This window comes from Aythya marila (assembly GCF_965140915.1).
Source record: "Aythya marila genome assembly, chromosome: 32".
NCBI lineage: Eukaryota > Metazoa > Chordata > Aves > Anseriformes > Anatidae > Aythya > Aythya marila.
The window spans coordinates 1,065,255-1,088,255 of record NC_139073.1 but is presented as its reverse complement, the minus strand read 5'-3'; the positions used below and the strand labels follow the sequence as shown (position 1 = coordinate 1,088,255).

Below are 23,001 nucleotides of genomic sequence, written 5' to 3'. Positions count from 1 at the left end.
GTGCAAGAGCATGTAGTGTTCCTGTTGTGTAAGAACTCCTGCCTTTGACCCTAATCTTTAGTTTACTGCTGATCTGCTCCTGTGCTTTGTCTCACAGTCTATTAAAAACATCACAAAGCTTTCAGCCCCACAAAGGAAGTTCCAAACATGTTTCAAAATACATCGATTTTGATTTAGTTAACCAAATTCTGTAAACGTTTCCTCAAACAGGGCAGTACAAAACTCCCGACAGGTGGTGGTGTGTCCCGGAAACATTAAAAAGTCAGGTCTTGTTTCACAGAGGTGGTTTCCACGGGATACGGAAGAAAGCTTCCCCATGTCTGTTTCTGAACAGGATCAGAGTTATTGTTAAAACAGTAAGGATGATTCTTGTGATGTCAAAACACGGCCCTGGGTGCTGTCCTTCGTGTAGCCCTGCTGGGGGCGAGGACCTTGTAACCGGTTTCAGGAAGGCACTTTAAGTTTTGCGCTCCCCAGCAGAAACTGAAGAATTCGGTCCACTAACAAGGCGAGGAAGAAGTCAGCCAGCAACACTTCCGTGATCACAATCTTAAACTAGGAAACAAACAAGTGATTAGCCCCTTCTCCTCCCCCACTTCAGTGACTGTCCCAGCAGCACAAAACCTCTGCTCTGAGGCACTTTAATGGAGTACCTCTGCAGCAACCGCTTAACCAGAGGCTTGAACTTGCTTTTGCAGCATGCTACAGTTACCCCAATGCTCCAGGAGGATTGCTACCACATTCTCTACTTAAAGCTATCTGGGTAGCTGGCATTCCTGTAAGTTATTGTCTGCTAAAACCCTTTAGCTTCCTTCAGAGTTTCTGAAAACAGACTGATTCCTGTTCTCCCCATGGAAACTGTGTGTGGAATGCAGTAGGCACAGAGAAATGTTGCCTGCTCACCTCAGTAGGGATTTCTACCAAGCCAAACTGTTCGTTGAACTCTGGAGAAGAGCCAGTGAGCAGGCCCACAATGGCAAGGCCTGAAAGGATGATGCTCCACAGCAAAGGCTTGTTCTCCTGCAGACTTTCCATGAAAGGATGGCCCTGAAACACAGCAGGGAAGAAACATGAGCAAAAGTGACACTGTGCTCACCCACTGGTGACGTGTTCGTGCTAGAGGATAGAGCAATTCCTGACATGGTTTGGGACACAAAGAGAGGGAGCTTTTCTCTGCAGAAAAGCAAGAACATTGCTCTGTTCTGTGGTATCTTAGTTGTAAAATCACTCCTCCAGTTCTACTAGAGATGCAAATAAACACGACTTGCCTTGTAGTTAATAGCAAAGGTGGCCATCTGCATTGCCATCGACATGATGTACACAGTGCTGTTCACAAGGCTGGGCTCAAACTCCTTGTAGAGATCTACAAACTCCTCCCGTCTGAAAGAGAACAAAGCTGAACATCAGCGGACCAGACTCCGGATCACCAGGAACAGAGTTTCCCTTGCCTCACCCCACTGACATTGATTTATTTAAGTTATGCACAACTTCTGCTGGCCAGCAGAAAGTTATTCCCAAATTTTGGTAGCTCCCATTAGCAGCAGCCCTCCCCCAAGCACGTATGTTTGCACAGCTGAGAGTGGAGCTGCATATGCTGCAAGCAAAATTAAGCATGGGGTTCTTGGCCACAAAACAAAAATCAAGTGGAAAAGGGTTTTTTTTATTTGCTTTTTTAAAAAGCTTTCCAGTAATCCACCTCCTCAGTCTGGGGCCAGGAGACCACTGGAACTGCAGGGTATCACAGACCATATTCCCACCATTTCTATCATCCTTGCCCTGCTGGGCTGCTGCCAGCACACTCTATGTACAGCACAGCACGCTTTCTCTGCACATTTTAAACTCCTAACGCTCAGTGTGCTCAACAGAGCATTCAGAGAAAGAGCACTGTGATGTCTTTTCCACCCTCCTGCTTAGCAGCAGCTGGAGAAAACATGTTCAGTGCTGGAAGAACAGACACTTACTTGGAATCGCTGCGCACCTGGGCACCGCGGTACAGGTAAATGAGGCTGAGGAAATGCACCAGGAACTGCAGCAGCACTGTCAGAACCGTGTAGAGGTTAAAGATGTTTGGCAGCGGGCGCTCCTTGGACAGTGTCTTCAGAGGCTGGGAGCAAAAACCAAGCAGGGTTGACTAGAACAGTTCTGACCATCCCTATATGCAGTTGTCCAGCACAATCTAATTTCTCAGGAAATGCCTGCGAGGATTCCACTTCATGCAAACAAACATAAGGTCCACATCTTGGGTGGTGCAGGTAACAGCTTCCATTGAACCATTTCTCTGCATTACCCTTCCCACCTCTTCTACTTCTTCCCAAAGCTGAAGAAAGCAGCTTGCCCACAACCACAAGATGCTCCCTTAAGCAAGCACTGGCCTTAGGGAGTTTTCCAAATGCAGTGGAACTAAAACCCTCCCCCCCTGGGGCATTCTGGGCTGTTGATTTATTAAAACCGCTGTTTTGTTTTGGAGAGAGGCTCTCCTCCAGTAATTCTGATATGACTGATGCCAACCAGCCACTGTCCTAATGCACGTTCTCCCCCTACCTTTGACCTGGAGATGAAAAGGAAGCAGCCAGCCAGCAGCAGACCCTGCAGAGTTGCTTGAAAGTCGCTGAACTTCACCCCTTCCAAGTAGAGGACACTCTGGCTGTAGGCAAGGATCAGGGCGTTCAGGGCAAGGATCTTGAACATTTGGAGTGTTGTCACTAGTGTGCAACGACCTTGCTTGATCACGTGGCAGACTAAGGAGCAAGAAGAAGCAGCGATTGGAAACAAAACAAAACAAGTCAGGGGGCTTTGTCCCTCAGTCTTCTCTTCTGAAGCAGTGCAGAGAGGAGCAGTACACAGCATCCCTGTCTGAGAACCCTCCACAAGGTTTCTGCACACAACCAACTGGCAAAGCCATGGGTTTGGGAGCATTTCTCACCACCCCACGCCCTCTGGGGCTTCTTTCAAATCCAGACTTATTCTCACTGAGGAATGTGAACACACGGAGATCCACACCAACTGTTCAGCTACCCCCATGCACTTACTGCACTGAATGGAGGAGAGCTTGGAGGTAAAGGGGGCTGCAATGCTGGCATCACCCAGCTTCACGACTGGCACACGCTCCTCTTCCAAATCCTTCAGGACCTGACTAATCCGCTCCTGCAGGCCAGTAAGAAAAAGACACACATTCACACCTCTCTTTCACAACCTGGACTGATGACAGTCTTCCCTATCCTCCCCCACACCCTAGTTCCAAGGTGAGGCTGAGAAATCTTCATTCTTGGAGCTCGGCAGCTGTCTAGCAAAGCAGCATCTTCCCTGCCCAAATTAATTCTGTCATTTCAGGATAACAAGAGGCCAGAGAGGCTGGTCTTTTCCCAGTACATCCTGCCATTTCCAGTTCTCATGAATTAGCAGTAAACGTGAGGAAGAACCAAGAGCAAGGATAAGTTAACACTCTTAAACACCTAGTTACCAACCCTCTGGATGGCCAGTTGTTCCTCTCTTTGGGACATGACTCTGTGCTTGGCACCACGGGACGTGGGCTTCACGGTCCCGCTCCCCATTGACAGCACCGGAGGCCTCCCATCACTGGGTCCATCTCGAGGTCTCTTCTTCCGTTCGGGCAGTCTCTCAGGAGCATTTGCCAGCAGAGCCACTCCTGAAAGACCAAAACATTAGCTGTAGGGAGAAGTGTCATAATCCCTTTGCTAGTAGAGCATTTTCACCACACAGAAATCCCAACTGGAGCCAGGTGAGAGGCTGGTTACACAGAGACTTCAGACAGGTTACACTTGCTGAAGCAAAGCTTTGAAAAAAAATCACGAAGAGTCTTTCTCCCAGGGAAATGCTTTGCAGCTAATTCCCACTACCTGCTTGTATACACACAGCAGTATTCCACCAGCACAGAGATCCTTCTTCAAATGATATTGCTCAGATCAATCCCAGCCCGCAAACCACCAGAGAAATGAACACTAATTTTGTGTGCAGAAACACCAGCCAAACTCAGACAAGGCCACACGAGTCCTGCATGCACACTCACCCACATCTGCATGCTTCAGAGCTCCAACATCGTTGGTCCCATCCCCACACATCAGCGTTACATAGCCCAGGCTCTTCAATGTAGTGATCACAAACTCCTGCAAGAAGAATTGTGCAGTGAGGCTTGGCAGCCTGGGGTGATCTACATGTCTTGGTCAAGTGTTTCTGTTCTGCAGGAACTTGCTGGTCTCACACCCAGGCTCCAAAAGGTTCAGCCTCAGGCATCGTTTTATGCATGCAGAGCTAGAATGGGCTTGAGAGTCTTTAGGAACACTATGTGACACATCCTGATCTCTGGTTCTCACTGCCAGCTGGCATGGGTTTCAGGAGTGGTTACACTGGTTTGTTGCAAGCAGCTTTAGCACTAATCGTGTGCTAGTATCTGTGTTGCTCCCAGGCACCAGGTAAGCCCTGCTGGCAAACCTGCCAAAGTTGGGTTTTACCCCAGCAGAAACCCCTCACCTTCTGCTTTGGCACCACTCTGGCAAACACCTGGATGTGTGGTATAAGTTTCAGCAGCTGCTGTCTGTTCACAGACTGCAAGTGAGAGAGACCTTCCCCGGTCACACACAGGTCGTATTGCTGGGTCAGCTCTCGCAAGGAGCTTGGCAAGATCGGGAGCACGACAGCACCATCGATGGATTGCCATTGCCAGCTGGAGTCTGGAAAGAGAAGCACAAACTTGACATGAACATGCCTGTGAGATGCCTGGCTGTCAGTAACGCTCCCAGACACCCAACATACACTAACCCTGCTGTCTGCAGCCCCTCGCCATGAAAGACATGAGGCCCCTCTGTTTCTTGTGACACTGACACCCCCGCCTCCCATCCAGCTGCAGTCTTTATGTGGACTCCCTGCACTGCAGCCCCTGACAGTCAGATAGTGACACAGTGCTCTCAGCTTCCCCTGGCTGCACCGTGCTTTAACAGATGGACAAGCTCACTCCTGTTGTGTCAGCTCTGGCCTCTGAATCTGCACAGGACAGAGACCTTCCAGCTGCTGCTGTTTTTGTTAATTTTGGTGCTCTGGTGGCTTGGTTAGGAGCTGGCAGAGCTCTCATAGTACTCAGAGAAGAAAGGGGCAAAGAACAGAGGTTTGTCTGGGGCTCTGGAAAGCAAATAAGCAGCTTCCATTATCAGCATCAAGCAGCCACACTGCTGTCACGTGGCTAACTTTGATACAATCCTAGGAGGGCTTTAGCTGCTGTCCCCCAGAATGCAGAATGCTTTCCTGCATGGAATCAGTCACCTTTGCTCGCAGGAGGCTGGAGAACGAGGGTGTGCTCCCTCTGGAGGAAGTGGAGCTCCCTGGCCACGTGGCAGGCAGTGAGAGGATTGTCTCCTGTTATCATCACTACCTGAAGGGAAAGAACAAGAGGTCAAAATGAGTTCCGGGAAGGCAAGTGGCCATTCTCGGTGAAACTCCTTTACACTGAAAAGAGTTCTGTCTAGTGGGCATGCTGGACACATTCCCTGTGAGATGTAGCTCTGTGCAGCACCTTGCAGAAAGGCCACCTCTCTCTAGGTCAAGGCAAATCCCATCATAAAAGTATTATCACATCCACAAAGCTTCCCTGCCTTCATCACAGGGAAGCCTTTGCCCTCACTCCACAAAGGTTTCTGGCACTGAAATTCCACTTCCTGAATACCAAGTCTGCCAGAAAGGCCAGGATGCTGCTGATGCTTACGTGGTGGGATGCATTCTGGATCTCCCTGATGACAGATTTGGAGTCAGCTTTGAGAGGACAGGAAACCACAATGAATCCAGCAAATCTAAGATCACACTCCAAAGCTTCACGCTTCATCTCTCGCACCTGCCAAAGCAAATCAGTAACCACAGCATTACCTGGTGCTTCAGAGCAGCAATCTGGTCTTCCTGGGGGTGCTTCCTGGCAATCAAAGCATCACTAGAAAGACAACTGGTGCTTTGAGATGCACAGAGCAACCCATCAGCTGCTCTACCAGACAGAATTCTTTGGGACAAAGCTCCAGAGATGGCCCTGAGAACAGTTACACATGCCCATCCCCACACAGTAACAGGTTCACAGCTAAGAAGTTCAGTGCTAATCCTCTCCCCAGCTGCTACAAGGAAAAGAGTTGACCCTGCTTTACAAACTGGGGAAAAAAAATATGAATCAATGACACACAGGGAGTCAAAGCTGGGAGCACAACGCAGAGGCTGTGATCTTCCCAGAAGATCCATATTGTAAAATCAACACAACTATTGCAATTTTGGGCAACAGCAAACCAAAAGAGACCTCACTCTTCTGCAGCCCTGCTCATGCCATCTGTTTCCTTTCACAGGTGCTCAATTTGAAGGTTTAAAAAGAGAGGTGTACCTGCTGGTGAGTGAGGTGCCCCAGTTCCTTGTAGCCAAGGGCCAGCACTCTCGCCCCCTCATGCGAAATTTCTGTGTGGACAGCATGATAGTTGCTTGGGCACTGAGACAACTAGAGGAGATGTGGGGAAAAGTCACATTAATACAGCTCCAAACACAATTCAGTAGCACATTCCAGTATTTCACATTAAATAATGCTGAGAGGGAAAAGAGGCACATTTGGGTAGACTGAAACTCCCTGGTGGAGTTTGTTCTCAGGCATTGGTTCAGTATGGAATTTTGTCTTGCAGAAGAGCTATGTCCTGTATTCAGGCTCCAGACTTTGCAGGGACAAACTGAAGTGTAAGAGCACGAGCACACGTGCTGGAGAAGGCTTTTCCTCTCCTAGAGAGCTGCGCTCACCATTTTGTGCAGCGTCTCTGGGGCCCCTTTCACAGCTGCAATGTAACAGAGATCAGTCGAGCCAATCTTCTCATACGACGCCAAGACAGACATTCTTTTCAGGGCACTGGCAAAATGAAAGCGCTGGTGAATTTTCAGTCCCTGAGTTTTAATACTTCTGGGGAAAACTTTCTCATCTGGAAACAAACAGATCAGGAAATCCTGAAAGGTTTCTCGGTATCAAAAGCAACACCCCTCCCTTCAGGTCCCAAAGGAACCCACAGATCACCGAGATCATAAGAATTTCTTCCTTAAATACAAGCATACAAAGCTGGAAATTCTAATGCCAAGAATTAAAGGACGTAACCAGTCAGAATGTCTAAGTGCATTAATATAAACAGCAACGCAGAAGGTTGAAGGTGCATTTACACCATTATAGTTTTATCACAGGTCAAAATCCAGAAGCAGAAAACACAACAGCATGGGTTTTGGTGAGATATGCAATCAGGATTTCTAGAGGATTCTTACTTTAGTTATTTGTGTGTGCCAGAGCCAAGGAAGCAGAGCAGAAAACCTCCAGAGACTGCACGCAGACGGTGCTAAAACACACACTGTCGTGTTTTCACAACTGTGATCTTCACTAGCCAGTCACACCCCCATTTTGCAGTTTGCTTAATTAGAACCAAAAGGCAGCAACCCAAGCACACTGGTTGCAGAATGCATTATCTGCAGTCCTGAGAACAGCCTTTTACTATTTGCTGTCCCCGAGATACGCAGTGCAAGGATTTCCACTGCCCCAAGCCAGTTCCTGTGACCACACTAGATCAAATTCATGATTTACAGAAAGCCAGCATGAGGCACAGGAGATCTCCAGAGACCAGATAATTTCATGCTCAAACCGACCGACAAAAAACAGCGTTATCATCACCAACCCTCCCAAAACAAACACACGAAGGTTTTACCTTTGGTCAGGGTCCAGTCCACAGCCATCAACATTGCCTTCTCTAACGGGTCTCCCACCAGTGTCCCGTCATCCAACTGTACAAGTGAATGGCAAGTAGCAATCGCTCGGTGGGTTTCTACAGGAATGTCAGATACTGGTGTCACTTCCTTCCCATCCCTGCAGCATAAAAGAGACTGCCCATGTTAGCAGACCCATTCACATTATCTCAAACAAACCCTGGAATTTTTCCCAGAAAAAAATATAATTCTACTCTAACACAGTAAACAGCAGAGCTTCTCATGGCAAGATCAAAGCCATGGGAAACCTGGCTCTGTCTCAACTGCAAACAGCGCCAAACCCTGTAATTTTTGCCAGTTCTCCAGAGCAAACTTGATTCAAGCAGAACACGCAAAACAGAAGACTGAACTAACACGTTTAAGTAACTGCAGAATCAAAGGGCCAAGAGATCCCTCTGCTGTGGCGTCTAGCTTTCTAGCACAGTTCATTAGGGCAGTGAACGAGAAGGCAGCATGCTACCACACAGCAAGGCTGCAAATACATCAGCTGCATAAAAACTCCGTGTGAGAAATCCCCTGAGGCAATTACATTTTGAAATCCAGAGGTCAGGAAGCCTTTTTTTGAGTGTTGTTGCCAGAGACTAACAACCCTCTCCCCTTCCAGTTCAAGCCACTTCTTTCACTCTCTGAATCTCTGAATTTCTTCCCTTCCCCACCGTGATTTCAGCTGTGCCTGAGGAGTGCTGCCGTGCCCAAAGCCCAAAACACAGCGAGTCACTCTAACAACAATCACCTACCTGAGCCCAGCTACTCCTCTCACTACAAGGTGATCACTGGTTAACGTTCCAGTTTTGTCAAAGCAGCAAACTTCAACCTTGCCTGCAAAGGGGATGCGGAAGGGCTCTGTGCAGTACACGTCTAGAAGAGAGCAGAGGAAAGTCTGTGACGCATCAGCTACAACAACGCCAGGGCAGATCAGCAGCTTTTATCACAGGACGGAAGCTATAAACATGGTGTTCAGCTCTCCGCTCTGAAGTCTTGTAGTGTTTAAAACCAGAACAGACACGAAGTTGTAGCAGCATAGTTCAACACAGAAGCCCCTGACCTTCCTAATCCGCATACAGGAACCTGCTCAGTGCAGAACTGTTGAGCAAGCAGGCTTTCATGTAAATATTTTGGTTCAGCTACTTTGGATCCACTTCAAAACATACCCCTCCTAGGCTCTTGCATTTGAGAGGGGGGCTTAAACCTCACAGACCAGCTCCAAAACCCACGTCAGATACTGCTACGGCGTAGAAATGAGGAGACTACAGCAATTTCACACCCATTTTCTCACCAATGTCCCCCACAGTTCCAGGTGCAAGAAAGCAGTCTGATTTTTGGTTTTGTGTTTAGGCTTGGTACTTACAAAGCTTGGCCAAGGCAATGAGGGAGGTGTTGACAGCCAGAGAGAGTTCAATGGGAAGTTCAGGTGGGACAACCGAAGTCAGTATTAAAGTACACTCGAGGAAGAGCTTGTACCGATTCCTGCTAGGATCCTTTGTGCCTATAGGATGAGACAGGAGAGCTGTAACTCCTCGTCCTTCGACTGTGTGCCCCACAGAACTAAGACAAATAGCACAAAGAAGCACACCTACCTAGGAAGAGCTGTGGGAGGGCAAGAAAAGCATCCAGAATGCAGTCTGGGCCCCTACACTGAAACACTGGAGCAGCCCAACCCAGCTATTGTAACTCTCAGAAATTACGTCAACTGTCCTTCCCACAAGCTTTGGTACAACTCCTGTGCAGACACCTGGAAGAGGCAAGAAGAAAGCTCACCTTCAATCCAGACGTATGCTGCAGCAGCAATGGCAAAGACCAGCAGGAACAGGATGAAAATGAAGGTCTCTAAGTTATTGGCTGTCACTCTCTTCACCCCAAAGAGGATTGTACGTAGCAATTTCCCCTGAGAAGAACAGCCTTCAGTGCAAGAAGCTATCTCTGCAGCATGCAGTGGTTTGTTACAAATATGTATGAAACCCAATTTTAAAGTTACACTCTGGTATGCTGCTGCCAGAGCCTGAAACTTATTCCCAGTTCTGTGAACCTCTTAATAGCCTTCAGCCTAGAGCCACCCACAATTAATCTATTTAAAAAATAAACCCACTCCTAAGCCACTTAAGTTCAGTATAGCTTTTTAATCAGTCTTAAATTTTGAACTGACTCCTAAGAAGCTCACATTCACATCTCTAGCCTCTGCAAACACACCCCAGTTACCCCTTCCTGACAATTATTGTTACACAAACAGGGATAACCAGGAGCTAAGCATGTACACAGAACGTTGCCAGTCACAAGACCAGCCCTGAATGCTGACTCCCAAGCTTCTGCATCAAACATCAGACAGCTTATTTGGCGCACACAGAACAGAGTGCCAGAGACCAACTTTATTTATCCCTCTTCCAACCAAACAAGCAGTTTTGATGCCCTGATTTATGTTTTCCGCTGCTGTATTTCGTGAGGATTTCCTTATAGCAAAGCACTAAACAACAGAACCAGCATCACTGACAAGGCAGAGGCGAGAAGGCACATTCACATCTTACCTGAGATGTGTTGAAGCCTGTCCTCAGAGCATATGCCACGCATCCATTATCGACAGCTGGAACAGCAGCAGGAATGAAGACAGTAAGTTTACTGCAAATCTTTTAAAGGTTTATCTCAGAAAGAATACACTTGAAACTACACCCTCCTCTCACTTACAAGGGGATACAGTCAACTTGAAAACCAGTCTAAGAATCACAGTAAGCAGGGCCAAGGAGGCTTAACTCAATAACCACCTTCAAAAGTTGCACCAAGCCACACGAAATAAACCTGTGAGCATACTATGTGCCCTCTTGGAGGGAATTTGTGCAGGTACATACGTTTCAGTCCTGTGCTGGCTTTCTGGGGCGGGATGTGCTGCACCACCTTTGTTCCCCCAAATATGATGTGTAACCGGGCATCTGTCTGCATGTCCAAGACGTGCTCTGGATTGAGATCCTCCACAGGCTCCTGCAGGACAACAGGCAGATCTCAGATTCACAGCTATCTAAAGTAATCTTCAAGCATTGCTTTCTTTTATCTCACACGAGATGTTCTCAGCTTCACTTCAGCCACAGGTGGCCTGAACTGAATCTAGACATGAACGTGTCATTCAGTTTCTGATTTATAGCCTGGTTCCTGTGGAAATTCTGGTTTCAGAGGACTAGTTCACCCTTGGCACAGTGAATTTAGCAAGGGAGGCTCTGTAAGCACTACTTTATCATTTTTAAGTCACTCACTGGCACAAAAAGAAGGAAGGTGCAGGGTTTTGAAGTGCTTTAAGCTTGTTCCTCCCACCTCTACCCAGCCGAAAGAATCCAGACTGGGGGGAATGCGTAGGAGGGCAATGCCGTGCCCACATTACAGTTCAGGCTCAAAGGCTGGAGACACAGCCAGACAAAACAGGCATTCTGTTTCTCATTTACCAGAGAACATCAATCACTGATAGGGAGTTGATAACAAACAGACCAGGTTGCCTGGGCCAGCGTTCACACAAGGAGATTCATTTGCATTCACAACTACTACAGTGGCGTGAATATTTTTTTACTTTTCTAGGTTGCAACAAGGGACAACGAAGAAGATGCTTCACACAGACCTTCATCTGTGGCACAGACTCTCCTGTCAGCATAGCTTCGTCTACAATACACCTTCCACGTAACAGCAGCACATCACATGGCACTAGATTTTCATGAGGAGATCGGCCTGCAATTAATACAAGAGAACACAGAAGTTTGAAGGCAGAAATAACTACTGCTTGCCTATTTGGCTGGGATGGAACAGCTCTCCTTCAGTTTAGCTGAGATAATTGATTACAACCATCACGCAAGCCATTACCAATGGAAACGATGTCCCCTGGAATAATCTCATCGCTGGAAATGGGTCGCCACTTCCGATTTCTGTAAACCTGCAGGGAAAAAAAAAAAGCACTTTGAGAAGCCCTGCATGCATCTGCGTAGTCAAAAAGGACAGTGAAAAAAGATGGGAAAAAGAAACAGCAAGCCAGCTGAAAGAGAGCTCTGTCAAGAACTTTATGCAAAGCAAGCTAATCCAAAAAAAAACAAACAAAACAACCCAACCATGAAAGAACATATAATAGAAAATAAAGCCAGAACCGTAAGAATTAACGGAATGAAAAGAAGAAGAATTTCAGACTAAACTAGCAAGAATTTATCCCGTTTACACTGGACTTTTGTTCCTTTTAGAAAGAAGATTCTCAGCCAGTGATGATCTTTCCCATTTCTAGGCTCTTGGTCTCACTGCCAAGCACCAATTTTCCAGTGTTTGTGACCATTCCTTCTCTAATTCTGATTACCTGGATCATGTATGGCTTGTTGCCCATTTTTCGGATCTCTGACATGTTTCTCATTTGTTGCTGGACCAGGGAAGCTTCAAATGCAACCAACATGGAGAGGGTGAAAACGCTGTAATACCAGTACTCATCCAGGCACCACAAACCCACACAGAACACCTGCAGGGAGAAAAACAATGCAGAAGTTGTTCTAATCTCACTCAAACAACAAAAGCCTTCCATTTCCAGTTTTTTTTTTTCCCCAGCTAATTTGGTATGCATTTAATTGTAATAACTCATTAGGGAAAAACAGGCTCACTCCCACAACAGGCAAATAAAATCATTCTAAGGGTGTGAGAACAGCACGTACTTTTGATTTTTAGAAAACTAATTCCGATGCTCAAACCAGGATTATAAAGAATTTTTTCAATTTGTAACAGGACAAAGTATTTACAGCCCTTTACGTCTCCTCATTTTACCTGAAAGACGAAGAATGGAGCTGTAGCTCTTTCTTTAAAGAGTTCCAAGAACTCTGGCACCACCATCTCAGCCCTGGGAAAGAATTGAATCCGTATTAACCTAAAAGTTTTCAACTCTGGACAACAGCCCAACCCCAAAGCCACTTGGTGTCAGTCCAGGCTGTGTTTTACAGTATCCACAATCTCCCTCTTCTCAGCTACTTTGCCTCAGTCACTTTGCTACCCCTAATTATTTTCCATCCCCAGTCTGGTCTGACACTGTTCTATGGCCTTAAATAAGTTTCACACATGCAAAAGAAGTACCAGGAGCAAGCATTTGAAAATCAGCACCAGGATTGTAGTTCTACCCATCGGTTACTGACGCACTGAGATACCTTAGACCCCTCTCACTCTGAAAAGACAGATCTGTGCCTGGAAAACTCACTTGTTTGTGCCATATTTCTTCTCAGCTGCTCGGATCTCTTTGTCTTCCTGATAGCCTCGGGCGTTCTGGTAATAACACAGGGGATGCTCCACAGGGAAAGCTACAGGAAGAAACTGTTTCTTGCCGTTTATTTCATACGAGTACTTGATTTTCTGAAATTCAAAGGAAAGAGCTTCCTGCCCATCCTCATCCTGTAAAGAGGAAAAAACAACAACTGAATACACATCAAAAACCTTACTTTACAGCTGAAAAAGGAAAAGAACTCCCAATCCCTCACATCTCTAATTCTTGTATGATTCTGCTTGTGGTACAGACAACAGGAAATAAAGTGCAATCTCCAACATCCCCACCTGTGACTGACTGCAGCTGATGTTTCCCCAAGAAGTTAAGTTAGGAGCTAAGAAATGTCAGGCAAGAGGTCTGCATACTTGACATAAAAATACTGTTTTCTGGCATGTGACAGATATCAGTTCTGCTTGCAATGGCCACGTCCTTACCTGGTCTCTGTGGAGCGGCACTAGTTCTACAGATCCGTTATTTGGGGTTGGCACAACTTTAGCTAATGTGGCTTTCTTAGGACTAGGTTCCTGAAACACACACAATACACACATCATAAACAAGACTGTAATACTCTGACAGACAGGAAGAAATGTTTTATGACCGTGTTAAGGCACAAAAAGTAAAGAAATCCATGCAGCAAGGTGTTTTTGCAGACCAAAAGCATGACAATCGGGGACATTTGGGGTATCATAATCCCTCCTCAAAACAGAAACCCACCAATTAGTGTTATCTGTAGGGTTGTCCCCAGCTTATGCCTATGCTAAGAAATTATAAGCCAACATTTTATTGGCGGACAGCACGCACAGTGAGGCACAGCTGAAACAACGACTGCCACGAATGCATGGGAATCGCCCCTCACGGAAGGGCAAAGGGCCTGACGGTCACAAAGACAGCCAGCCCTGCTCCGAACGCTCAAATCACCCCAGATTTGGGTCGGACCAAGCGAAACGGCGACGTTTCGGTGCACAGCGACCCACCGCACCTCCCTGGGGGCCTGAGGCAGCTCCTCCCGGCCCGGCCCCGCGGCCAGCACCTCGCCGGGGACTCACCCTTACGCAGGTGAGCGCGCAGTGCGCGTGCACCGACCAGAGCCCCGAGAGCGCCGTCAGCAGATGCAGCACGCCGATAGCGGCCAGGGTCAGCAGCGCAGCCTCGGGGGGCGCGGGGCCCTCCCGGTGTTCCGCCGCCGCCTCCTCCTCGCCCCACGCTGCCCACACCCGCGGCCCCCACAGCCACAACCAGGCCGGGTAGAGCCCCGCCACGAAGGGCAGCACGGTGCCGTGGAGGAGCCGCGGCCGCCGGCGGTACAGCGTCACCGACGAGACCAGCTCGTCCGCGGGGCCCGCAGCCGGGCCGGCCGCCGCCATTTTCCCCTTAGCAACGGCGCGCTTCCGCTTCCGGGTGTGGGCCGCGAGGCGGCGCGCACGCGCAGTGCGCGCTATGGAGGGGAGGGGGCGCACAGCAGGAGGGGAGGGGGGGAAGCAGCGAAGGGCGCGCATGCGCGTTGTCAGCCTGGCGGCCGTGCAAGGAGAGGGCACATGCGCAGAAGGGAGGGAGAGGTGGGGGCGCATGCGCAGTGAGGAGGAAGCGGCGGGATGTGAGTAGAGGGGCGGCGGAGGGGGGCAACGGGCAGGGTCGCGCCGCGCTCACTCCGGTGTCGCCCCGCAGGGAGGCGGCGCTGGAGGTGACGGCGCGGTACTGCCGCAGCGAGCTGGAGCAGTACGGGCGCTGCGTGGCCGCCAGCCCGGCTTCGTGGCAGCGGGACTGCCACAGCCTCCGCCTCGGCATCTCCCGGTGCGCCTCCGCGCAGTGAGTGAGGGGCGAGAGGGATAAGGGGGGAGGCCAGGCCAGGCTAGGCCCGGAGGGGGGTAGGGGGAGGCCGGGGGCTGAGGGTGCCGGGGTGTCCCCGCAGCCCTATCGTCAGGAGGATCCGCAGCGACTGCGCCGAGCCCTTCGCCGCCTTCGAGAGGTGCCTGCAGGAGAACGAGGCCGCCGTGGGCAAGTGCAGCGAGCACGTCGCCGCCTTCCTGCGCTGCGCCGAGCAGGTGAAGGTCGCTGCGTGAGGTGAGTGGGGGCTGCGGGGGCTCCACGCTCCGTTTCTCTCACTTAAGCAGCTGGAACGGCTGTGCTGCTATCAGCCAGCCCAGCAACATTGCAATAGGCCAGCCCAAATTCTGCTTGCACCTTTGTTTCTCTCCCACCCCTTGTTAATTCTGACCTAGAGTCCTCCCAAAAAACAGAAAGCACTGGAACAGGTTGCCCAAAGAGGCTGTGGACGCCCCATCCCTGGAGGTGCTCAAGGCCCTGAGCAACCTGATCTAGTGGGTGGTGTTAGAGCCAGGTGATCTATGAGGGCTCTTCCAACCCCAGCTGCTCTGAACGCAGAGCAGGAAGTTATATCAAGGTTAAACCCATTGGTATGGTTCATCAGGGGAAGTATTACCTCTGTTTGTGACCACAAGTGCAGCAGTTTGTTTTTCCAAATGGTCATTTTATGTTGGACTGAGGTGCTGCCCTGTGGTGAAAGACCCTGGGATGAAAGTAGTCTTGGTTTAATTGGTCCAGCTCGATTAATCGACTGGGTCGTCAGGTTTGCATGGTAATATATGCAGAATGGGTTTGTTGGGTGGGTCAGGCTGCAGCACACAGCACTGTGATAAAGGTCCTGTAAATTTCTGTGGAGCTACGTTAAAGCAAATAACTTGCTACTAAGCATATAGGAACAGAGTTACTGTGACATCCTCCTGTCACCTGAAAAGGTAACTTACTCTGCCTCATGACTGGGGTGTTGCATACCTGATTCTTTTATTTGTGCTGTTTGTTTTTTGTTCTTTTTTATAGGGGATCCTCGGAATTAATGTTCATCCTCAGGAGTGAATGAAAACTTTCTGTACTCTGGAGTCTCATTCCAATGCTCAGTTGGGTTGTTGCTCCCCTCTGAGTGCAGCCCTGCGACGTGGTTCTCTTGGTGCTTGTCTTCAACAACCAGCTGGACTCTGACACGGCTGTCAGAGCATTCCCGATCTGCTGGCACTTGTGTGCTGCTAACACTGGGTTTTCTCTGCTGGTGCTCCATGCCCTTAGCAGCTTTGTGAGTAAAAAAAATAATTAAAAAATTACAGAGCTGTGTTGAATACCAAAGGATCAGCGAGCAACCTGCAGATGTACTTGAATAGGAACCAAAAGCTAAAATCAGCCTTTACCTCTTTTTTTTTTTTCCTGCAGTCTGTATTCAACAATTTCTTTGATAATTAAGTACAGTATTTTCCTTCGTCCCAATAAAAGTCACTCCTGAAGATCAAAGGCCAGTTCTGGCTTTTCCCCCTGATGATGGAAGCTGCCCTCAGAGCTGGACTGCCTACGGTGACGTTGCCTTGACCACAAAGGTCCCTGCTTGAAAATTTGCTGTGCAGCTCCCGGTTTTGGGGGTGCCCTGGCTCTTCTGCTGTTTTAGAACAGCAGAGGGAGTCTTCCTGCCAGCAGAGACGGCAGAATAAGCGTGGACTCGAGAGCTTTCCTCAAACCCCACTGCTCTATCGACGGCACAATGATCTCTCAGTGCAAGGGGGGGCCACCACTGGTGTTCTCACACAGGGGGACAAAGAGCCCAGCTAGAAGGAAAGGTGTTTTCTGGGCTGTAACTGGTGGGGAGAAAAATATACAACGATGTAAAAATAGCTGGTTTTACAGGGAATGGATTAATGGCTTGTGAGACCTGTGAGCACTCTGCAGAGGCACCGCAAGCTGTGGCTCTCCTCCAGCATACTGGTGGCTGAAAACTGCTGTGGGTCTGCAGTGTGTAAGGTGGGACTGAGAACCCCTCCACAGCAAAAAATGGGTCTCTGAGGTTTAGAAAGTCCTTTGGGATGCTCGCAGGCCAGCTACAAGGAGAAACGAGCTGCTACGGCCTGCTTACACAACACAACGTCTGCTGAGCTTCACAGCGAGGGCTTTGCTGCTGTCCAGAGTAGCAGCTTCCAGGAAAGTTACAGGGAACCACAAACCAACAATTTCCCGAAGTCTGCAGCCAGCAGAGCACATGCAGAAAGTGTCATGTACAGCACCAGCAGTCTTTGAAAGCACGGCACAGCTTTGCTGTGTTTTCAGCGTGAGGTTTTTGTCCCCCTGAGGGTGAGGCATGGAGCAGGAACCTTGGCTTTGACCTGGTTCCCAGGGGTTCTTACCCCCTTCCTGGGACACATTAATCCTCAGCCGTGCTTCAGCCAGGCACAAGTCCAAGCTTTTGCCTTTGAGCCTGTGGTGTTTGGCAAACATCACTTAGCATTTTCCAGTTGGGCAGAGTTTAACTCCTTTGGGGAGAGGGGCAGCAGATTGAAGTTGATCTGTTCCAGCTTCTAGCAGAGCCTGAATCATGAAGCTGGCCGTCGGCGTGGCTGCAATTCAGCAGTGATGGGATTCAAAGTGTGTCTGGATGCTGGGTCATGTCTAACAACGTGTATGCAAAACCCACTTTGTTTCCTTTTATCAAATGCCACAAATGTAGGAAGAAAAAAAAAAAAAAAGTAAAGATAAAGCATGTTTTATTTTCTGGTGGAAAAGCTGAGAGAAACAGGTGACGGTGGCTTTGCTTCAAAGTGAATTTAGAGGAGGCAAGTGCTACCAGAAAAGGAGGAGAAATCTTTTTGAAATTTATTTGTTCTGGGCAGGACCCTATTAGTCAGAAATGTCTGTGGCGTGAATGGCTTTATTAAGGGTGCCGTTAGACGGGAGCGAAGGTGCTTTACATGTTGTTGACATTGTATTGAAATGTCAGCCTGTCAGCAGAAAAGCCATTTTTCATTATGTTTAAGGTGCAGTGGGCCCCCTCTTAAGCCTGGGTATGTCTCCTCCTTCTCAGGAGCCTGAGCTGCTCTATTATTACTTGCTCAGGCGCGTTAACCGCTGAGCTGCCACTGCCATCGAGCAGCCAAACGCTTGTGGGGTTCAGTAAATTCATTCCTAGGGAGAGGGGGCAGAGGAAGATGCTGCTCCATCCTTCTTCTGCGTGCAATCGAGGAGATAAAGGCTTTCTGAGAACAAACTGGTGAGGCAGCTGCAAGTTTTACTCTGAATAAAGAACGTCCTCGTGCAGCTTTCGCTACCCAAATGTCACGGAACAGAGAACTGGGACAGAACCTCCCCGTGGAGGGAGGTCTTGGGGTGGGGGCTGTGGTTTGAAATCGGTGCTTTCTCCAGTTTACCAGCACCCTGGGAAGAGTTTCTAGGCTGAATCAATTTGTAGCCTTGGCAAATTTGGCAAACGTTGCAAAAAGCAAAGGGAATAGCAGCAATTTTCTTCCCTGCAAGTGGCTGTGCCAGAAAATGGCTGGAAGAAGCCGAGGAGTGTTTTGCTTCTGAGCCTGAAGGGAATCTGTAGCTGCGTGCTGGAGCAGGCTGAGGCTAGGCCCTCTCCTAAGCACGGAGCAGGAGTTTTGCAGCTCTTTTTCTAACTGCAGGGGCTACCTGTTCTTGCTGGCTGCTGGAATAAAAATGGAACAGCAATTACTGCAGTTGTTGGCGTTGGCAAATGTGAGGGAAGGGCTGAGGGTGCATGATAGAGGCTGGAAATAGGGAAAATGCCAGGGCAAGTCCCTGGAAGTGTAGGAAAAAGCTCTTCCAAATCCAATTTTCTAGTCCTGTCATTGGAAACGCAGCCATGCAAACACTTCCTAAAAGGAGCATCGGTTGCTCCCTTATCTTTCCCAAGGTGTAAATTGCCAAGGGAGAGGTCTGAAAAACCTGGAACAAGAATTGGGGACTCGGGAAGCATTTTTTTTTGTTGTTCCTGTACTGCAGGAAGATGAAAACACCTCACACCACTGGGTTTGGTTAGGCCAGGGCTGTGGAAACGAGCGCAGGAAGCAGTTACAGGTAGGACAGACACTGACATAAAGCCGAGCAAGGGGAAGAAGACCTCAGGCAGTCAATCAAGCTGGTAGGTTCAGCTTGATCTCCAAAGGCTGCAAAGACTCGGCTAAATTAACGCCGAGTGGCTGAAATCAATAAGTGAATAAGCCCGTCTTACCCAGAGTGGGAGGCTTAGGGGGGGGGGAAAAAAAAAAAGAAAAAGAAAAAAAAAAAAGATTTAGACCAGGATTTTTCTAGATTGAACCTCTCACATCCTCACGAACACAAAATAGCCGAAATAAACACCAAACCACTGCAACAGCGAGGAGAAGAACCCAGAGGACCAAGCTCTGAGATGCCTGAGGACCGGGAAGGCAGTGTCAGACTTTTGAGGGCAAACGCTCCATCGTTCACCAAGTCCTTGTGTCTCTAGTCCTGTGACTTCTGGCATGGGCTTTTCCGTTCTCCCTCGGTTTCCTGGTCCTGTGCTCTCTCCAATTTTAGTTGCTCTCAACGCTTGTTTTCAGGCAGATGTGCGTTTTGGCTGCTAGTTTAAGCAACCTGGCTGTCAGCTCTGTTTTCACTTACCCTCCGTCTTTCTGTGGGGCCTTGGATGCCAATCATGACATGTTCTGTGCCTCTGATTACTCACCTTTAAAATAAATAACACCTACCTGGCTGGGGAGTAGTGAGGGATCATTAATTAATATATGCAAGGAGTTCTGAGGTCCTTAGCTAAGAGGAAGCTAAGAATCGTGAGTTCATTCTTTCCTTTATTTTTGCTCAATTTCTTTCTGGTTTAGATCTCAGCATACGAAGTTAAGTGTGTCAGGGCTTTTTTCAGCCTGTTGCTTTAACTCCTGTTGATGTCACTTTTCCTTTCAAGTGGAACTCGAAAACCAATAAGGTAAATTACACACGATCCTAGAATGAGGAACTAACAAAAACATCTCTTTAATTTTTCATCCAGAAAATATTCTCGTTTTACACTCTGCTTCTCTTACTTAAAGGAGCCATAAATCAGCGTGTTCCTTTGGTGTTTGCAGTCACCGGGAGAGATTTAGTGCTGCTGGCAGGGCCAGGGCTGAAATGGGCAGCAGCCGAGGGCAGGGAGCTGTGCAGAGCCACATTCCATCCCCACACACGTTTGCTTTGCTTGGCTGTTGTCCAGTTGGTTTTTGAGTCCCTCGCAAGCACGAGGGGAACTGGGTGGGCAGAGGGGGAACGTTTTTCATCCGGTGGTCACCTTGATTCGCTTTTATTCACCTTTATTCTCTCTAGAGGGAAAAGAGAGGGTGTCCAGGTGTTTCAGTATGCTGTGGCTCCATTCTTCACTCTGCTGCCAAGCAGCCGGAGCCTTCTGGAATGATTTCCAGGTCCCATGATAGCCGTGAGACTTAGCTCCCTGACGTCCATGGGGTTTTGGGATGCACGCTGTTACCCCCGAGGTGCAGAAGGGTCAGATCCCTTCTGCGCCATGGTCACAGAGCTGCCTCTGCCTCTTCCCCTTTGTCAGGGTCGGTGCTCGCTGCCGCTCCTCTCCGTGCCTCCCCCGGCCCCTTGTGTCTGCAAGAATGGAGATGTGAGAGCTGCAAGAGAGAGCAGGTTCACCTGCGATCACCAAACTGACCCCTGGCCATCCTGGTGATGCTAAAAGCAGCCCCGTCCTTCAGATTGATGCCAGGAGAGGCATCAGGACTCGCTTGGCAAGCCCGTTAGCTCCCCAGGCATGGACAGCATCAGCTGTGGATTTGGTGCCCACCTTTCTGCTTTCCCTCTGCTCCTTTCAGGCAGAATCCAGCCCTGGAGAGCGCCTGCACGCTAACAGCTGCTCGTTTCTAGAGGGTATAGCTCTGAAGTGGCTTTGGCACTTGATCTCTCGTCACCATCAGACTCCTTTTCTCAGCAGCTCCAGGTCTAGCACAGCTCCTCACAGCAGCTCGCCGTATTTATTTATTTATTCTCATTGGGATCCTAGCTCCTCGTGCAGCTACCTGGGACTCCTGCTGTTGAGCTGGCTGCCTGGGGAGGTGGAGAGCTGCCAGCACGAGTTCCTCGGCTGCTCCAGGATACCTCGCTCCTGGGGAAGGGAAGGGAAAGGTTGGGCTGTCCGAGGAGCCCAGGCCAGCCTTCCCTGGGGCTGCCTGTGCGTGCAGGTTGTCTGACTGTGCTGAGGCAAGCTTCGGGTTTCCACTTACAGTTTGCTTTTTATTTTCAAATGTACATGCAAAAAAAAAAAAAAAAACAAAAACAAAAAACAAACCAAAAAAAAAACATCGGCACATCACAGCATGAAATCACAACGAAGAGAAGGGAGGGTTTCAGTGGGTGAAGCTGGCTCCAGCGTCCGGGAGAAACACCAATTTGCACAGAGTTCACCGTAACATTCTCTTAAAACTTAATCTAAACTGAGACCGTCTTTGTGCAAAAAGAACCGTACAGCTTCAGGAGTTTTTCAGTGTCATTTCTTACGGGTGGGTGACCACACAACAAAGGTGGAAGCCAACCAACTGCAGTAGCTGGGTCTAGAACTTGTCTTTGTGGGCAAACGTACGTCAGAAACGTCTGTTTCTGCAAAAGGCTCCCCCTTCCCTCCTGAAAAGAAATGCCAGAGTGTCTGTAAACTATGTACACAGGCTGAGGGTGAGAGCAAAGGAGAGTCCAGCTACAGAATCTGGCATTGCAAACACAACGGGACGTGTCACATTCACACAGCTTTATTAAAGGTGAAGCAATGCTGGAGTGAGCTTTATAGGGCTGCGGTTCTGTTACACAGCACCTTTATGTCCTTTATGTTCTCTATAAGTAGTCTTGAGAAGGTGAAAAATTCCTGACAAGAAGCAAAATGCATCAGGACTGCGTCTCCTTTCATTCCCCAAAGCCAGGATTATATAGTTCCTGGGTATCTTCCTCCACAACCACAGACAACAATAATTAGCCTTTTTTTTTTTTTTCCTTTTTTTTTTTTTTTTTTTCTTATTGGAGAGGATACACACCTTTACAATCAGACCAGCAAGCCTGTGGAGGCGCAGAAGTAAAACACCACATACAGAAACAGCAGCCAGCCAGGTTCGCAGGTTGCGTTTTTAGGCTCACAACCCTGGAGATCGAGATGCGAAAAGAAGTCGGCGTTTCCTTCTGGAGCTGTCTGCCAGATAGTGTTCAAACAGATGTGGGAAGGTTGGGTCTGAAGGACCTTGTCCCTTCAGCTGGCATGCTCTTGGGGAAACCTGACCTTTCTAGGAATTCTGGCTGTCCTTCATAAATACAAAGAACCAAACCCCAGATTTGGGTCCTGGGTAGGAGACCGAAGGGTTTCCCTTTGGTAATAATTCAGGCTCCCAGTCTCTGCTCTCTCTTTCTTGCCCATTTTAGTTTTTGTGGCTGTTCACATCGGCACCCGTTGGCTTCTCGTAACTCTCGCCTGCCTCACGCAGGAGGGCATTGTGGTGAAAGAAATTGATTCTTTCATGAGAAAAAATGGGAGAAAATGGATTTCTGCTTGCTATCCACAGCAGAGACACGCTTTTCTCTTGACTGAGTCCTGCTGTCACCGTCCTCAAAGCAACAACCAGATGTAGCCTGCTGGAGGTAAGTGAGATAATGCAACGCTATTTCTTTCTTGTCGGAGGGAAGCAGGGCGTTAGGATGCCTGAAAGAGGAGCCAGAGTGGGAAATCCTGCTATAGAGAAGAGGCTTTCTAGCAGGAATATTTTTAGAGTAAAACCATTTTGCTTTGCTGTTTTAAAAAGGAAACAAACAGAAGATAGTCTCTGTTCCGCCCATAAAGGGAGTAGAAGTGCCCCTTTAGAGAAAGAAAGACAGACGTAAAGGCAACAGAAAGCTCGCTGTGGATGTGTTACACTTCTCTTGGCATCCTTGAGCATGACAGAGCACGAGTACTCCCGTTTCTTGAAGCAGATACCCGAGCACAGCCGTTTCATTCCAGGGCCAGGCTGTCATGCATTTCTGAAATGTCAACCATTAAAAAACCGTACTGTGCCAACCCGTCGACAGCCACGAAGAGAATCTCTGAAGCAGCAGTGGCATCCCTTAGAGATGCCTCAGGACCTTGGCTTTTGCTGTTGAAAATTAACCTTGTCCCATAGGCTGGGAAATGAGGCAAAACAGCCCGGCGGGCA

At 48.7% G+C, this 23,001-nt stretch overlaps 2 protein-coding genes across 2 annotated transcripts; one reads left to right on the top strand and one right to left on the bottom strand.

The window, feature by feature from the left end:
- Positions 1 to 43: 43 nt before the first annotated feature.
- ATP13A1 (ATPase 13A1) lies at positions 44 to 14,392 on the bottom strand. Its single transcript, XM_082781830.1, has 26 exons — positions 14,062 to 14,392; positions 13,450 to 13,539; positions 12,953 to 13,143; positions 12,529 to 12,601; positions 12,074 to 12,229; positions 11,596 to 11,665; positions 11,357 to 11,463; positions 10,602 to 10,731; positions 10,284 to 10,339; positions 9,523 to 9,649; positions 9,113 to 9,250; positions 8,502 to 8,622; positions 7,707 to 7,864; positions 6,766 to 6,941; positions 6,365 to 6,475; positions 5,714 to 5,839; positions 5,275 to 5,383; positions 4,489 to 4,688; positions 4,028 to 4,124; positions 3,465 to 3,646; positions 3,030 to 3,144; positions 2,542 to 2,738; positions 1,962 to 2,104; positions 1,269 to 1,380; positions 904 to 1,047; positions 44 to 555 (listed from the first exon to the last, which is right to left on the bottom strand). Exons 1-26 carry the CDS (start codon positions 14,377 to 14,379, stop codon positions 445 to 447), a joined length of 3,558 nt encoding a protein of 1,185 aa, XP_082637956.1. The 5' UTR covers positions 14,380 to 14,392; the 3' UTR covers positions 44 to 444.
- Positions 14,393 to 14,568: 176 nt separating this feature from the next.
- Positions 14,569 to 16,308, top strand: CHCHD5 (coiled-coil-helix-coiled-coil-helix domain containing 5). Its single transcript, XM_082781733.1, has 4 exons — positions 14,569 to 14,609; positions 14,681 to 14,821; positions 14,925 to 15,076; positions 15,854 to 16,308. Coding segments are annotated over exons 1-3 (294 nt in total). The 5' UTR covers positions 14,569 to 14,607; the 3' UTR covers position 15,076; positions 15,854 to 16,308.
- The last annotated feature ends 6,693 nt before the right edge of the window (positions 16,309 to 23,001 follow it).

Excerpts from the sequence above, each read along its gene's own strand:
- CHCHD5 (XM_082781733.1), top strand. Across the intron at positions 14,822-14,924 it reads TCCCGGTGCGCCTCCGCGCA|CCCTATCGTCAGGAGGATCC; the intron begins GTGAGTGAGGGG and ends GTGTCCCCGCAG.
- ATP13A1 (XM_082781830.1), bottom strand. The coding sequence starts at position 14,379 with ATGGCGGCGGCCGGCCCGGCTGCGGGCCCCGCGGACGAGCTGGTCTCG. Across the intron at positions 12,602-12,952 it reads AAGAAATATGGCACAAACAA|GGCTGAGATGGTGGTGCCAG; the intron begins GTGAGTTTTCCA and ends ATTCTTTCCCAG. Across the intron at positions 11,464-11,595 it reads AGGGGACATCGTTTCCATTG|GCCGATCTCCTCATGAAAAT; the intron begins GTAATGGCTTGC and ends TATTAATTGCAG.